The 16,128-nt window shown below is 51.2% G+C and overlaps 4 protein-coding genes across 4 annotated transcripts; 3 read left to right on the top strand and 1 right to left on the bottom strand.

Moving 5' to 3' along the window:
* Positions 1-1,016: 1,016 nt before the first annotated feature.
* Positions 1,017-2,976, top strand: ACET3X_008202 (uncharacterized protein; the record flags this gene model as incomplete). The annotated part of the gene is made up of 6 exons (XM_069454349.1): positions 1,017-1,066; positions 1,120-1,339; positions 1,391-1,778; positions 1,833-2,068; positions 2,123-2,464; positions 2,512-2,976. The coding sequence occupies exons 2-6, from the start codon at positions 1,121-1,123 to the stop codon at positions 2,974-2,976; spliced, it is 1,650 nt and encodes a 549-aa protein (XP_069303804.1). The 5' UTR covers positions 1,017-1,066; position 1,120.
* Positions 2,977-4,911: 1,935 nt separating this feature from the next.
* On the top strand, positions 4,912-9,269 carry ACET3X_008201 (uncharacterized protein; the record flags this gene model as incomplete). The annotated part of the gene is made up of 6 exons (XM_069454348.1): positions 4,912-5,760; positions 5,808-6,408; positions 6,459-7,669; positions 7,730-8,781; positions 9,111-9,187; positions 9,241-9,269. The coding sequence occupies 6 exons, from the start codon at positions 4,912-4,914 to the stop codon at positions 9,267-9,269; spliced, it is 3,819 nt and encodes a 1,272-aa protein (XP_069303803.1).
* Positions 9,270-10,849: 1,580 nt separating this feature from the next.
* Positions 10,850-12,230, bottom strand: ACET3X_008200 (uncharacterized protein; the record flags this gene model as incomplete). The annotated part of the gene is made up of 5 exons (XM_069454347.1): positions 10,850-11,286; positions 11,339-11,403; positions 11,458-11,575; positions 11,773-11,995; positions 12,051-12,230. 5 exons carry the CDS (start codon positions 12,228-12,230, stop codon positions 10,850-10,852), a joined length of 1,023 nt encoding a protein of 340 aa, XP_069303802.1.
* A 1,702-nt stretch (positions 12,231-13,932) lies between these two features.
* On the top strand, positions 13,933-14,866 carry ACET3X_008199 (uncharacterized protein; the record flags this gene model as incomplete). The annotated part of the gene is made up of 4 exons (XM_069454346.1): positions 13,933-14,030; positions 14,089-14,415; positions 14,468-14,490; positions 14,589-14,866. 4 exons carry the CDS (start codon positions 13,933-13,935, stop codon positions 14,864-14,866), a joined length of 726 nt encoding a protein of 241 aa, XP_069303801.1.
* Positions 14,867-16,128: the final 1,262 nt, after the last annotated feature.

The following is a 16,128-nucleotide window of genomic DNA, read 5'->3' as shown; positions in this document are numbered from 1 at the left end:
AATCCGTAGCCCATAACTGTAGCAGCTAGATCCAAGCGACTATGGTGTGACTTGGCGTATATAATCGACTCCAAGCGCATCTACCGGATCTTGAACGGAAGATAGCGAGTAGTTGAGGGTTTTATGTGAAGGAACGCTCTGGCCACATCGAGAAGCGACAGCCTAGCGCGCACATAGCATACGTGTGCGCGGGCGTAGTTATCGGTCTTCGATACGTACACATCTCCACACCCGAGTCGAGGCGCACTCGAACATCTGTATAGATCGAGCCACATGACGCAGCTCCTTCTGGCCGAGGTTTTGTCGGTTTGATAACGGTTGGGACCATTTCCAGACTACCTGGACACCAGCTCCACCATAGTTTTGCACCAAGCCTACCGTCAATCGTTCTGTTCTCTACCCCACACAATTCCCTCTCGATATGTGATCCTACCCTAACGTTATGGTTCCGACTAACAGGTGAGATCAATCAAAGCCACTGAAAGGCCAGATGATTATGACATCGTTGTGTACGACCCCACGCCTATCCCAAATTCGGATGTCTGCCGACCCGAGCCGTGTGTGGAGCCGCGCGGCTGACGCACTGTCGAACAACCTTCCTCAAAGAGTGAAAGCTACTGTGACAGGCTGTGCAAATAGTCTGTAGTAAGTGCATTGCATGCTGCAACACCGGAGCAAGTAAGCTACCCTGAAAATCATGCCTTCCTACGCCCCACTCAGCCGCGCCAGCGTGATAGGTCCTTGGAGGCCTATCGATTGCAAAATTCGAATCAGCAACCATACGATGATTGGTTCGGACGGCTCGGTGAACGCCGCAATTAACGGCATGTTCGGTAGAATGTACAGGTCAGCAGCCGCGTCTGCAATCCTTCAATCAATATATGCAATGCAAAGCGCTAGCTTGCTAGGAAGACTCGGCTCCACATACCTGCTACTGCAAGGAACCCTTGCTCATTTCACAGCGCCCAATAAGTATCCGGTTTAACGCAGAGGTCCTCCGAAGAAATTTGGACGGCTGTACAGCATCTGCCGTTGACGGTCCATTGTGCTGGACAGTATACTTCAAGTGTGTAGAGTGCCGAATACTCCTCGTTGTTTCCATGACCTGACTCGTCCAAGAATGGAGCTCATCATCACGCCCACACAGGCACTTGTGCCTTTGTCGGTCCTCTTCCTGGTGTACCACGCAATCCGAGCATTGTTCTTTGGAAAAGCAGAGTCAAAGCATTGGGAAGAGCTACCGGTCGTGGGCCTTCAGAAAGGATGGTTCCAATGGGTGTGGGCGACATTGAAGTCCATCCGAAAGACACAGGACTGGGCGTTTGAAGGGTACCGCAAGGTATGATTGTTTTCGATATTAGTAGAATTACACTTAGCCTGACGATTTTAGTTTGCTGGCGTGAACAGCCCTTTTATTCTGCCCAGCATCGATAGAGGGGCGATGATCATTCTCCCACCGCGTTTGATCAAGAAGGTATACTCGCTCCCGGAGAGCACGCTCGACATCCATGCGACACAGAGTGAGACCATTCAGACGAAATGGACAGTCTGGGACAAAGAGGTAGCGGACAATGATTTCCAGATCAACGTTGTGCGCCATCAGATTACGCGAAATCTCGAGCACCTGACGCCGCTAATGGCCGATGAACTTGACAGAGGCTTCGAGCGGTGGTGGGGAGGGAAAGACGACACCGAGTGGAAGGAGGTCGCAGTGTGGGACGCGTGCTTGAAGTTGATTGCCGGTGCGAGTAATGGCGCTTTCTGTGGCGCGCCGCTGTGTAAGTTGGCAGTAATGCTTCATATAACAGGTTTGGAAACTGATTGTATCATAGGCCGGGACGAGCAGTTCTTGAACGATCTCAGGGATCATGCGATGAGCATCTTCGCCGGCGCTATGCTTATCAACGCGACACCCAAACCACTCAAACCCGTCACTGGTGCTCTTGTAGGGTCAACGTGCTGGTACCTGCGACGAAAAGCGATGAAGGGATGTTTGCCTTTTGTAACAGAAAGGTTAAACGCCACTGCTCAGTTCAAGGCTAATGCGAAATGTGGATGGACCCCACCAGTAGGATTTCCCCTTGCATGAGATATGCACATCATTATGCTTACCCGATCTCAGAAAGACGGCCTCCAATGGCTTATCGATGAGTGCTACGCCGCAGCCGCAAAAGGAGACGTAGGGCAACTAGACCCAAAGCGAGTAGCGCATCGTCTTCTGTTGGTCAACGACATTTCTCTGCATTCGACCAGCTTTACTGTGCAGAACGTGATCCTGGATCTCTTCAGCTCGGACCCAGCAATGGGTTATGTTGACGCGCTACGCGACGAAGCTGCATCGGTGCTTGCCAAGGCAGGTGGTGTATGGACACGCGATGCGGTGCGAGATCTGAAGCTCATTGACTCGATGATTCGTGAATCAATGAGGCTCAATCCGTTCGCGATTGTTGGGCTTCCGCGAACAGTATGTGTACCGCTGGATATGACAGAGCTGAAACTGACAAGGCCCAGGTCGTGCATCCCGAAGGTATCCGACTTCCAGTGTCCAACGTCCATGTACCGCAAGGAACCATGATTGCGGTTCCTATGGAGCCAATCCATTACGACGAAAGTATTTATCCTCAAGCACGCAGCTTCAACGCGTTCCGTTTTGCGGATCCAAGCAACATTACCAGCATTGTGGACAATTTCGCATCCAAGGATGATCTCGAAGCTGAAAAAGCTGATACAAGTGACCGTAAAGGCAAGTCCACTGCTACTCTTGATGACGCTTTCCTTGGTTTTGGGTTTGGACGACATGCGTGTCCCGGACGATTCTTCGCTTTGAATGAGATGAAGGTCTTCATAGCACACATGCTGCTGAACTATGACGTTGAGCACATGGCAGTCAGGCCAAAGCCCTTGGACACTGTATGGCTGAAGCTTCCGTTGCATGGTGGAAAGATTCGAGTACGTCGGAGGCCGGCAGCTGCGTAGATAGGACAAAACATGCTTTGCTTATCTTCGAGTTGAGTGCACTCTTGTAATCGCTGCTTTGGTGGTAAAGACCTACTCCTTGTATATCTGCCAGAGTGATGAATTTACCAAGAGTTGAAGACAGTCATGGGTAAGGCATAAGCTGCTAATGTAGGCGTCTCTTGATGTCTAAGTGCGGCACATCCGTGGCATTGCAATGCCATCTTGTCCCCGCGACCAATGGATACCGGCTGCACTAGATTGCTGTACAGCCATTTTGGTATAAACTTTGGAATCGTCTACGCACCTCGGTTCCGCATGCACGGAGTAGCGTGAGTTTCCTGGACCGGTTGATTGACCCTACGACCAGAGCAATTCAGTTTCTGAAGTCTTCTTGTTCGTGCTGCTCAAAGTTTCTCAGTCTGTCAGTATGCAAGAGAATTAGAAGTCAACACGCTTCTAAGGCACATTCGTTGCATTTTGTATCACATCCTTTGTCTCTGGCCTCGATGTTGCAATCGTTATGACGGCGTTGCCTAAATTGGTGGCAGGGGTGGTAGTGTCGAAAAGTACGTCTGGGCTGCGAACTCTTTCGTCGTTGTCTTATCGGTCCACAGCCCCTATTTGGGCAGCTCGCGAACGTGTTCGGTCGCCGGCTGCCGCTTCCTTGACAGCTACATGCAGTTTCGTGTCGGCATTTGGCTATGTGTGGGGGGCACTGTCATCTTCAATTGGGGTTTCGATCAATACTTGGCACTGATATCGTCGTCGACGTTGCGAGGGCAGCTGTGGGGTGGACAAGCGTACCTAGGTATGGCTTTGTGAGCCAGGTACGCCTCGTGGGAGGGGCCACGGCACCTGATATCTGGGCCGTGGTAATGGAGGTGTATCAGCGAAGTCTTCGCACGATATGGTGGCTAAGCACGTAGATTAGTGTTGTGTGTTTCTGCTTGGTCTGAGAGGAAGGAAGCCCCTGAGAAAGGAGCTACCTAGATCCCCAATGTGGGCTTGACGCTAAGACACATGACAATCCGCACGAGGGTGGCGACGCGACAGACAAAGAGCGTCGGTGTGCAAGGCGGAATCGATGTGTATTTCTTATGATTGCTGTGAGCTGCCCAAACACTCCCGCACTAGTTGTACGCGTGCCTCGAGACTGACCACGTGATTAGGTACTAGCGTATAGCGAATGCCGCGAGCGGCAAGCTGCTTTCGGAACGCGTTGTCGATGCGCATCCACTCTTCTGCCCCAGCTGGCATCAAGCGCGTCCCATCGTCGGCAAGCCAACTGCAGCCAGCCTCGCATAGCATCACGACGCCCGCCTTCATACGCCGCTCGAGCTCTCGCCACTTGTCCGATGCCAGCATCTCTCCCGCCGCTTCCTCGCCCACAAACAGCTGCGCATATATAATGGGATCGAGACCGGAGCGGTCGGAAATATACCATGTTGCCGGAGTGTCGGGGCCAATGGCAGTCTGTTCGGCTTCATATTGCGCGTCGAGAATGTGCTTCTGAAGCTGCAATGCTCGAGATGGCGACGTAGTGATGTCGTCGCGGCTGAAATGCTTGTCTCTCAATACCGTACGCGCGACCTCCCGGATGATCACCGGCTTCGAGGACTTCCTTTGTACATGAGGGGAGAAATCGTCCAGACCGAACATGTCTTCGAGTGCGTTCGCAAGCGTCGTCTTTCCAGTGCATTGAGCACCGATAATGTAGAGGCACCGACCTTGGGCCACTTCACTTGCCATTTTGTCTGTGGTCAAGGCGCATGAGGATCTGGGAACGAGCAATAGGCGGCATTCTTATCATAAAGTCTCTCCAGCCGATGTGGCGCGGTTGTGTGACGTCACATATGCACGTGGAACCCTTTGCGAATCACGCAAATGCATGTCAGTCCTCACCCCGCATCGTGTCATTCTCTTTGCAAAACTGCGGCGGCATCTATCACCACCATGAGCAATTTGCGAGCCTTCCGTGCCGCCGTCCTGCGAGAAGTCGATCCAGAAGCCACGTCATGGAATTATCTCATTCCTGATCTTCCTCAGGCCGAGTGCACAAATGCTGCTGGATTAGTCAAGTGCCTTTCTCTTGTTTCCTCGGATAAGAAGCAGGAATTGGTGCTGCGCTTTGAGGGCGCACCCTCCAACCGTGTTACGCGCAAGGAGCCACTGGACAAGCTCCTCTTGATCTCTCTCGCGGACTTTCGTCTGCGATGGCCAGCAAAATCCTCGGATGACATGCCACGCGTAGCTACCGGCAGAGAAAATGGCGATTACATCACGAGGCTGCTTACTACTGGTGTTGTACTGAACGGGATCCATTACCATTTCTTTGGTCACTCAAACAGCCAATTAAAGTCGAGATCTTGCTTCATGTACGCCGCATCAAAGGGAGACATATCGGCCAAGATACAAGCTATGGGGGACTTTTCCAAACTCAAATCCGTAGGCAAGATAGCAAAACGGATTGGGCTTCTCTTCTCAAGCGCGGACATGGCTCTGCACCTACCATCGGAACGCTGTGAGGACATCCAAGACGTCAAGCGCAACGACTACACCTTCACCGACGGATGTGGTCTGGTATCTCTCCAGCTTGCCCGACAACTGGCACAAAGACGCAACATAATACATCGCAATAAGCGTTATCTACCTTCTGTGTTTCAAATCCGATATCGCGGGTATAAAGGCGTATTGACCCTAGATCCCACCCTTCAGGGTAAGATCCAAGCTCAATTCCGAGAATCCATGAGAAAGTTCAAGGACGCGTCTGATCTCAGCTTCGCGGTTGTAGACTATTCCAAAGTTAGTTCATTTCCATGCTTCCACTCTGCCTGGTTAACTCGATGCAGCCGTACGCTCTTGGTAGTCTCAACGATGAGGTCGTCGTGCTCTTACATACGCTAGGTATCTCTACAAAAATGCTCCTCGAGAAACAGCAGCAGCACCTGAGTTTCCTGAACAACGTTAGCAAAGGTGATCCCAGGGCAGCTTTTCAGTATCTTTCGTATTCCGACAGGATTGATGTAGCCGAGAAGCTTCTTCTAGAAGGTATCGGATCCGTCCACTCAATATTGAGAGGATTAGTTCGGCAAGAGTACAAGAAAATGTTGAACAAACAAGACGAACAGCGATGTCGAATCCTGATTCGCAAGTCAAGGCTGCTCTTTGGCGTCTGTGACCCTACAAGCAAGAATGGTCAGCTCGGCATGCTCAGGGAAGGAGAGTGCTTTTTACGGATAACTAATGACGGCAATGGCTTGGGGCAGACCATCATCAACACCGAGGTGATGGTGACAAGAAATCCATGTCTACATCCAGGCGATCTACAAAAGTTCAAAGCAGTAGATGTCCCAGATTTCAGTCATTTAGTCGACTGTATCGTGTTCTCGACCCAAGGAAGCAGGCCGAGCGCTGATCTCATGTCTGGGGGTGACTTGGATGGGGATAAATGTAAATCGTATCTCTGCATCTGGACGACACTCGCTGATAATTGCATCTAGTCTTCGTCACCTGGGACCCTGATGTCATTCCGAGGACAATGGCGCAACCCGCACAGTACCCCGGAGGCAGAGAGTTGGTCACTTTCGGGAAAGTAACCGGTGACACCCGAGCTGAATACTTCGCTCGATATACCAATGCGTCGCTGGGGAAAGTAAAAAATCTTTATATGAAATGGGCACGTCTCGGAAATGCCATGAGCCCGGAGTGTCAACAGCTCAATCGGCTCTTTTCACAATGTGTGGATGGAAACCACATTCGGATTCCTGAAAATCTCAGAGAGTTTGAGAAGCTGGAGGATCCGCCTGAGCCTAAGCCCACTGTTGCTCCCTTTATCCTGGACGTTCTGCACGCTGCTTGTACCCAATCTATTCTTCAAGCTGACAGCCTACGGCCCGACGGTAGTGATGAAGTCGATGTCATGGAATTGTTCCTTACACGAGACAAGATGGCGATATCTGAGTTTGAGCTATTGCGTATTGTGCTACGCTGGTGCGAGCGTTTCGGCAGAGATGTCCTACAATACAGCCATCTCTTCGATTTCAGTGCCTTGAGCGACGAAGAGCGGATCTGGCTTTTGAATTACCTCCCACCTTCTGCGACTATGCCAAGTCTGGTACGAAACGGACTCCTACAGTCGGACCTAGTCACCCCCGAGGAATTATACAAATTTCGCCTCGACCAGCCGCAACTGCATTGGAAGCCAGTCTTCAGATCGTCTGGTGACCGCATGGGAAGATTTCTACCCACCCTGTCGCAAGCGTTGGAAACATTTCACAAGAAATTAATTGTCCTATCGGTAGACAAACGGCTCACTGTTGCGATATTTGTACCAAACAAGATTGAAAGAGCAAGCGAGGTGCAAGTAGACGCCAGCGTCAAGTTCTTTGCATTCCCGCATTCCCAAGGACTACAGTCACCAAACTACAGGATGCTGCCGACTAAGGTCAATTACAGGCTGTTCTGCGATGACCATGTCTTTCAGTTGTACGAACGTCAACGGCGTAACTCATGGGTCTTCTTAATGCGGCCTCAGGCCGACGATGCACTTTACCGAACCGAGAAGAATCAAGGCGACAAACGCAGAGCAAGGGATCGCACTGTTCAAGATGGAATCAACTATGACTGCAAAGCGAGTATCGCCCTAGACAAAGTCAGCCGAGGGCTTCAGCAGCATATCGGCAGAGTGCACAAGAATGGCGTGTTAGGTGCGGTAGGTGAACGCTCTCTATATTGAGTGTGTTTTGATATGTATGATACTGACAGCAAATAGGAAATATATGTAATCAGCAACAGAGACGTCAACTCGATGCGTGTACTTGATGAGTGGCTCAACTTTGTCGACACCGATGAAGTCCTGCCACTATTCGAGAAGCCATCCACGAACTACACAATCACCAAGTTGCATGCTATAAACTGGGACGACTACTCAGAGAGAATTGTAGCAGTGGTTCGCGACAGAGATTTTGATTGTCTTGGAAAACTGGAGTCGTTGGCAGAGCTGCGGACTATCCTTGATCTGCTCAATGACCATGGTGAAAAGAAGATGCTATTCGACACATTTTCTCATGTTCTTGCATTTGAGGCAAGCTCGTCGCTTTCGCTAGACCGCGCTCAGGTAGCGTCAAACCTGCTCGACTTCCTGCCGAACGCGGCACATCTCATCCCCGCTTTCTTCCGATCCCAAACATGGAAGAGCCATAAGCAGATGTTGGAGGAAAACCTCATCCACCTGGCTTTTACGCTGCTGAGACATCTCGTTCTTCTGTCGGAAGAGACGGGCAGTTTGATTCGTCGTCCGATTCAGATGTTATTACAAGAATTGAAACGCATCTCGCTGCAAGAATTTGCCGAGCTTGTGGAGCTCATCTCTCTCACGGTCCGCTCTTCCGAAACTGCTTTGGATCTTCTCCTCGAGGTTCTAGAGCCTGAAAGCTCACGACTCCTTGTTCAACGACCAACCGCCATGCGACAATTCACCTCGTCTTTGTTTGGCATCGCGCTTGACCACATAGACGAAGCGTGTGGCAGTAGCAAGCTGCATTCTCAAGAGTATCTCGTGCTCAGCAAGGACGGTTATAGTGATGCCTATGCGATGGTCAAGAGCATACTTCGCGTCGACTCCTCTTTGAACGGGATGCTCAAAGCTGGGGATCACGTTCGGCTCATGGCATCTGACGCGCCGCAGAATGCTGCTAATGCGAAGCTTTTCTCTATGGATGCTGTTGTGTCGTCTGCTGAACCAGGAAAAGCTACGTTTCGATGCCTCCATCAGCCGCCGTCGTATCTTGACAAGTGCGAGTGGGGTGTTACATATTGTGGGTCGTTCGTAACCACCAAGGCGTCATTCGACGCTGTGACTACCTTTTACACAGAGCGCGAAGCTTGTAGCACAATCTACCCAATGCTTCTTGGTCTTCCTCCGACAAGCCATAGAATACCGAATAGTGTCCAGCTGCCTTTCACCAGTGATCCATCACTGAATGAGAGCCAGAATGCTGCGCTGCTGGCGTCGATGAAACACCCATTGACATTCATATGGGGTCCTCCAGGAACGGGAAAGACGCACACAATCGTTGTTATCATGGCCGAGTTGTTGGAAAAACTGCCTAAATCGAGGTTTCTTGTGACGGCCCCAACGCACAATGCAGTAGACAACTTGTTAAGGAGGTTTGTGAGCCATCCTGGCGCAAGAAAGAGTGGAGTCCTGCCGGTCAGGGTGTCGACACAGGTAAGCGCTGTCACCTCATGTAGTCCGAGTAATCCTTCTAACACAACGCCAAGCTTTCGAAGGTTGCTCAAGACCTACATAAATACACGTGTGATGCTATGATGGGAAAAGATCTCGGCGCAAACTTCCCAGCCCGCCGTGAAGCGCAGAAGCGCGTCAAAGAGGCCCGTCTCATATTCACAACCTGTATAGGCGCCGCGTTGGGCTTGTTACGGAACGAGCATTTCGATGTTGTTATTGTGGACGAAGCCTCCCAGCTTACGGAACCCGCTACCCTTGTGCCTCTCGTAAAGGGATGTTCGCGTGCGATACTAGTTGGAGACCACGTTCAGCTCCGCGCCACGGTCCAGCAGAATGCTGTATTGACAGGTTACGACGTCTCACTTTTCGAACGCCATTACAAGTTACCACCAAGAGACGACGTTGCTAAAGTGATGCTTAACACGCAGTATCGCATGCATCGCTCTATCTGTAACTTCAGTTCTTCCGAGTTCTACGACGGGAAACTTCACACTGCCGTGGCAGAAGATACGCGTCCTCTGACTCGTTCGCTCTTTCCTTGGCCTGAGAAGAACCGCATGGTCTGGGTTGAGTGTGCGACACCCGAAGACCTATACTATCAATCGAAGTCGAACGTCGGCCAAGGCGAAGTCTGCAAAAACATCATCAGACTTCTCAAGACATCCCCACCATCTCCAAACGCAACTGCGGTTGCAAACCCCCCTGTCGAATCCCAATCTATTGTCATACTGACACCCTACAATCGCCAGAAGGCTCTGCTTACAGCCGCGATTCCCAACGTCGAAGTCTGCTCCATCGACAGTTTCCAGGGTCGTGAGGCTGATATCGTTGTATTTGTCACTGTTCGGTGTAATGTCCACTACGAATTAGGTTTTCTGGCCGATATGCGACGACTGAACGTGGTCATGACAAGAGCGAAAGCCGGGATTGTGTTGATAGGGCACAAGAATACATTGACTGGTGTAGGAGCTGGAATGAATGTGGATGAGAGCAAGCTGGTTTGGAGGAGACTGCTAGAACAATGTGCGTCTGTGGACTCGGCAGCTTAAGCCGAGAGAGATTTTTCTAAACGCTGATATGAAGTGTTGTCCTTCACCTTCCTCTTCAGATTGTGTTCTTGGTCTGCGGTGGCAATTGCCTGCCGCTGCTCCCGGCTTTCCTGCCTCCTGCAATGCTTCATGACTAAGACGCGACCCCATACTGCGTCTGTTGCATGAAGAGGTCCGAGCGAGACCTCCGCAGAGCCCTCGGAGTTCGGCAGCCAAGCCCACTTCATTGACACCGGCGAGACAAAACTCTCTTGTATTGCGTTGGCGCGCACCTGGTCTGGATCAATAATGCAAGTATGGGGATAAACGCGCCTGAGCTTCAGGTCAAGCAAACGACTCCTTCGATGCTACCTACCGACTCAGTTCCCAGCATGGCCTTTGCAGTGTTGAACCCACGACGAGAGGAACCACCAAGGGTCACATCCACGGCCAAGGCTCCAACTTTGGTACTCGGGAATGTCAAGAGCTGCATACTAAGAGCCATCCTGGTTAACGAATGATCATTGCCATACAGCACCATGCCTCCAGCAGACCCAAAGGCACATTCTACATTCTCGTGGCCACCCTTGTTAGGATATTCAAATTCTCAACTTCAGTTTTGTGTACCGTATGGGCTGTAGTTTGGTCTTGCCGCGCGCGCCGGTTCGCTCGCATCCTTGTACTCGACCGTCAAACGCTGCGTTCGCGTGATACCAGAGCTCTCCATGGCGTTGTGGTTCTCATCATTTCCGGCCCGATGGCCTGCGCCTAGAATACTCTCCTGGCTATCGTGGCCCAGGGTTACTTCAGAGACACCCGACTTCCCATGTTGCTTCGCTGACCGAAGAGTCTTGCTTCCAATGGTGGCAAGCTGCAACCCGGATCGACTATTCGATTTGTAGCCGCCTCGATCTCGCTCACCACCTGCGCTGCTAAAGAGGCCGTGGCCCAGGAGTCGATCGAATAGTGGCTGCAAAGTTGGTATGCATGCACCGATGATGATGGCATTCCCCTCAATGCTGGTCCAAACGGTTATATCGGCCGTATTATCTAGATGGCAATTTCAGCATCTAGTATTGGTTGCTAACACGGTTCTACTCACAGGTGAAATCGGCACTCGCAAGCGCAGGCAGCCGGGTCGATTTGTACACAGCTACAACTGCAGCACTACCGGTAGTCTAAGCGTAAGCGAATGTTGGCACACAAGATATGCAAACTTACATAGAACCTAGTCCAAGTGCAAAGCTGAGGACCATCTTTTTCTTCAGATTGATTTGCAGTTTATAATGGACGACGGCGGGATAGATGGCGAGGTAGAGATCCACTATGGCGGAAAACGCTATACGATGGTCAGTCAATGGCTTGGTCTGCTGAAGACAAACATACTTCCGGATACAATGGCGTAATATACCAGAATCCATGGGCTCCAACAGGTGCCTGGGACGGAGAAATCTCACTGCGATCGAGTCGGTGTGCATTGTGCAAAGAGGATGACGACACAGCCAAACAGTAATACCAAGCAACCGCCAGACATACACCAAAGGAATATTCTGTGCCTCTTGCTAGGGTTGGTGATCCTCGTTAGGAGCGCGACCACAGCTAGTTTGGGAATGCCGAATGAGAACACTCCAGGACAAAAGCCTGCGATGGTGTACAAAATGGCACCCGACCTCTGCTCGTTGGTGAGCACAGCAAAGTGACGCCCATAACCAGCTTGTACGGCAGCTATAGTGAGGCCAAGCATTGTGTAGCCGCATATCTGTTTGGAACGTCAGCGCGTTAGGCCCGTTACGCGTACTCTGATGGGCACTCACCATCGACGCTATGATCAGCCAGTCGTCAAGAGCAATCATTGAGAGCAGTCTCCCTCTGACATAGAGTCTCGCAGCGACGAAGACCGTAGCTACTGTCGTCAGTGCAATGCAGACCGTCAGGACTATAGGCCCCTTGTTCTCGTCGGCAATTTCCGGGGGGAGTTTCGGTGCTGCTGCCATGATGCAAGAAGTATAGGTGTTGAAATGGAACAATGACAGCAGTGCCGTCACGTATGTCCTTTGGTTTTGGTTTGATATTTGTCCGACAGCACATCAGACACCCAATCGTCTTATGGACTGCGCGTACCAGCAAGTGCATTGTTGCCCTCTGACTGGGGGTTCCCCCAGTCTGAGACGACTGCATATTCGCAGCAAGACGAAGGTGTCCGATTAGGCTATGGACCGTTTTCTGACCCAGGGGGTTAGCAATGATCGTCCAGTGTCGGGCCGCTCTGCGGCGGTGGTCGACTGAGGTCTCCACATGTGCTCGTACATACATCGGTCGCATGAATGCGACAAAACTGTGCTGTGATTGCATATCGAGAAGTGGTAGATGGCTCTGGCTTCGTGTGGACAAGGTAACTTTCGTCGTTGCTGACTTGCGCAACAAGGAGCAAGGAACAGGCTATGTTATGTATGAAGTACATACGCTGCCAGATGATGGCGTCATCCGCTTGGTCGCTCACTGTCTGACGGATGGATTAGAACGACTCCTGGAGGAACCGTTTCGACGCCCGGATCAGCTGATTCAGTCTCCATTTTCCACTAATTCCGAAGCGGTTATCGCCCTGGCAGCTGCGCCGCAATCCCCTCGGCTCCAGCGCCACGGGCCGTACTGGGGGCTCTTGGTCCACCTCAGTCAACTCTTATTGTCCTGTGCCTGTCGAATCATCCGGTCCAATAGATTCTGGAGAGCTATCCCCTATCGGCGTCTGCAGATGTATCGTCATCTCACACTGGCCTTGCAGAGTTCTGAAAAGCCGTTCAAAAAATATCAATCTTCACGAGATCTGATTTGTGGTGTACTAGTCCCGTTCGAACAAATGGTACATGTGTCATGATTGTAGCTAATCATAGAAATTTGTATCAAGTAAATTCTTGTTAACATCGAAAGAGTACAACACGAGTGTCAAGATGTGATACAAGTCATACAAAATTGGAGTGGATATCGGGCCTACTAACTGTGCCTCAACGTCTCTCCCCTTTGGTTGAAGTGTCCAACTGTAGCTACGAGTGCTCCACGAACTCTCCATCCCTCTGCAGGAGTATGCCAACTGGAGTAATCATCCGTGTCGGACTATTATTCCTGTCTTTTATAGCATCCTTCTCGTGTGATAAGACAGTGCCATTACTCATGAGCTGTTGACCATGTTGACAATGGTGTGGTGCATCTCTGCGGCAAGGTTGACTGGAGACAACGGGCTCGGAATTATAAAAGCAAGAGAGCACGTCATTGTTTCCATCAGTACAGTAAACGCAGTTGAAATCCTCTCTCATTCTTACCATTACTTACTGTTCTGCTACCCCTTGTTCATCTCGTTCGAGTGCGTCTGAACATTTGCAAACATGCTGTTCGACATCAGCATTGCGGTACGTGCGAACGACCCAGACGCCGTTCCATGTCTATTAAAGAAGCTCTCGGAATTCGGGGACCAGCCCTCCGTCGATCACAATGATACACGTCTGGCGATGCTCTCGCACGCCAAAGCTCTTGTCAGGGCGCTACAGACTCCCCGCGAGACCATGATCGAACACAACTGGGCGCAGGTATGTGCTAGACCGCTGCTACCACTCGCGAGTGGTTGGGTAAGCTTCTATGCTTTCTAATCGTTTTGGCTCCTCGCTTACCCAGCCAGCTCGCTCCATGAGGCATATCGCAGCCATGGGTTTCATCACGGAGACGGGCAGTGATGAATATAAGGCGACAAACTTTTCAAAGGCATTGATCATACCTACCATTGGAGATGGCTACCCAGCTCTGTAAGTTTGAGCCGTGATTAACGCAACGTCAAGTTGAGTGCTGGACTAACTAAATCAGTGCTGGCGGAGCCCTCCAGTCTGTTTACAAGTTCCCAGAATACTTGGAGAAGCACAACTACGAACTCACTACCGACATCAAGAACGGGCCTTATCAGTACGCATTCGGGACGGATGTCGATATGTTCCGGTACTTCGAAGCCCATCCGCCTTTGGGCCAACAATTCAACAACCACATGGGTGGCTATCGGCAGGATCGACCAAGCTGGATGGACTCCAACTTTTACCCAGTCCAAGAGCGGCTGATTGACGACATGGACACCTCCAAGGACGCCGCACTGTTGGTAGACATTGGCGGAGGCTACGGTCATGACATCCAAGAGTTCAAGTAGGATGCCGTACAAATTCAACCCTGACTCACTTACTGACAATACATCCAGGAACAAGTATCCTCAGGTCCCTGGTAGGCTTGTGGTACAGGATCGTCCATCCGTCATTGAAGGGATTGAGCGACTAGATCCCGCCATCGAGCGCATGGCATATGATTTCCACCTCGAACAGCCGGTGAAAGGGGCCCGAGCATTCTGAAGCAGGTCGCTGGCGCCATGAAGCCAGGCTACAGCAAACTGCTAGTTAACGAAAACGTCATTCCGGACACAGGCGCAGGCTGGCAGGCCACTGCGTTGGATATGATGATGATTACGCTCTTCTCTTCTAAGGAGCGGACGCATACCCAGTGGAGTCGGCTGTTGGAGTCGCCCGAGATCGGTCTCAAGATCGTGCGTGTTTACAGCGTAAAGCACTCGCAGGAGAGTCTGATCGAGTGCGAACTGGCATGAGTGTTGAATGACTAACATGCGAGTTGTTTAAACATTCGTAAAAGGCAACATTTGCAATTCAACTTCACCTTGCCGTGGGTTCTTTCCTGTGAGACTGCGTCCAATTTGTGACTTAGATGTGGGCCAATTTCTTGCATGTGTCTGATCTGGCTCCCTGTAGATTTTGCGCGTGGTTTGCGTCTTGCTCTACGATGCAGGCTGACAATACTACAGGAAGCTGTTGTGTGTTCTTTCCAAGCATGTGACGTCTAGTGCCCCAACTAATGCAAAGATCTGCGAATCTGGACCATTTAGCAGAATTGATCGTCGTGATTCCGAGCCAGAAAAACGAAGGTGAAGAGCCGGCGCCAAGTGTGAGAGTAGTGACATATCGAGCTCCTATATCGATGACATATCGTTTATAACATCGCCAAACATATCGCCAATCGGTTATATACAAGGGCGAAGATTGCGCCTTGTATACCAACTGTAGAAATAAACTGTTTGCATCTTGACTTCCCCCGTGCAGTCTTTCCCATACAGGACCTCGTCAATCACAACCTGATCATGGCCTGCGGAGGAGGTTGCTGTGGCCCAAAGAACACGACCACAACTACTGTGAAGCCAGAGGTTCGTCCTGAAGATCTTACGGAGCCACCGACAGAAACGACAAGTAATGCAACAGCAACGACGCAACCCAGTGTGGATGCAGCACTTGCGCCTCCCGATTCCGAGCCTACATCAGCATCCTGCTCTACTCTCGCCAACCCTGAGCATGCGCCAACGAAGCCGAAAAGCTCATGTTGCTCACCTTCAAGTCCTACAAAGTCGGAGACGTCAAAGTCTCCCTGCGGTTCGTCAAATCCAGCAGCAGCCCCCAAGCCAAGCACTTCTTGCTGTTCAAGTTCAGCACCTAAGGAACCAAAGCCAGCCAGCGCATGTTGTCAGCCATCAGACTCTCAGAAGTCAAGAACACCCAAATCTTGATGTTCTTCGCCCATACCCGCAAAGCAGGAGGCAACCAACTCCTGCTGTTCAACGCCAGACTCCGTGAAGCCAAACCGTACCAGCTCATGCTGCTCGCCGTCAGCACTCGTTAAGCCGAAGCCAGCAACGTCATGTTGCAAACCGCCTACGCCGCTCAAAACGGAGACCAGGGCATACGACGACGACAGCAGCAGCAGGAGCCCGAGTAAAGTCAATCCCGCACCTGCTTGCGCTGCCGACGCCACAGATGACTGCTGTGCAGACGATGGGCAAAGTGTCTCTACGGACACCTGTGG

The sequence above is a fragment of the Alternaria dauci genome, chromosome 8, assembly GCF_042100115.1.
Source record: "Alternaria dauci strain A2016 chromosome 8, whole genome shotgun sequence".
NCBI lineage: Eukaryota > Fungi > Ascomycota > Dothideomycetes > Pleosporales > Pleosporaceae > Alternaria > Alternaria dauci.
This window is presented reverse-complemented; position numbering and strand designations above follow the sequence as displayed.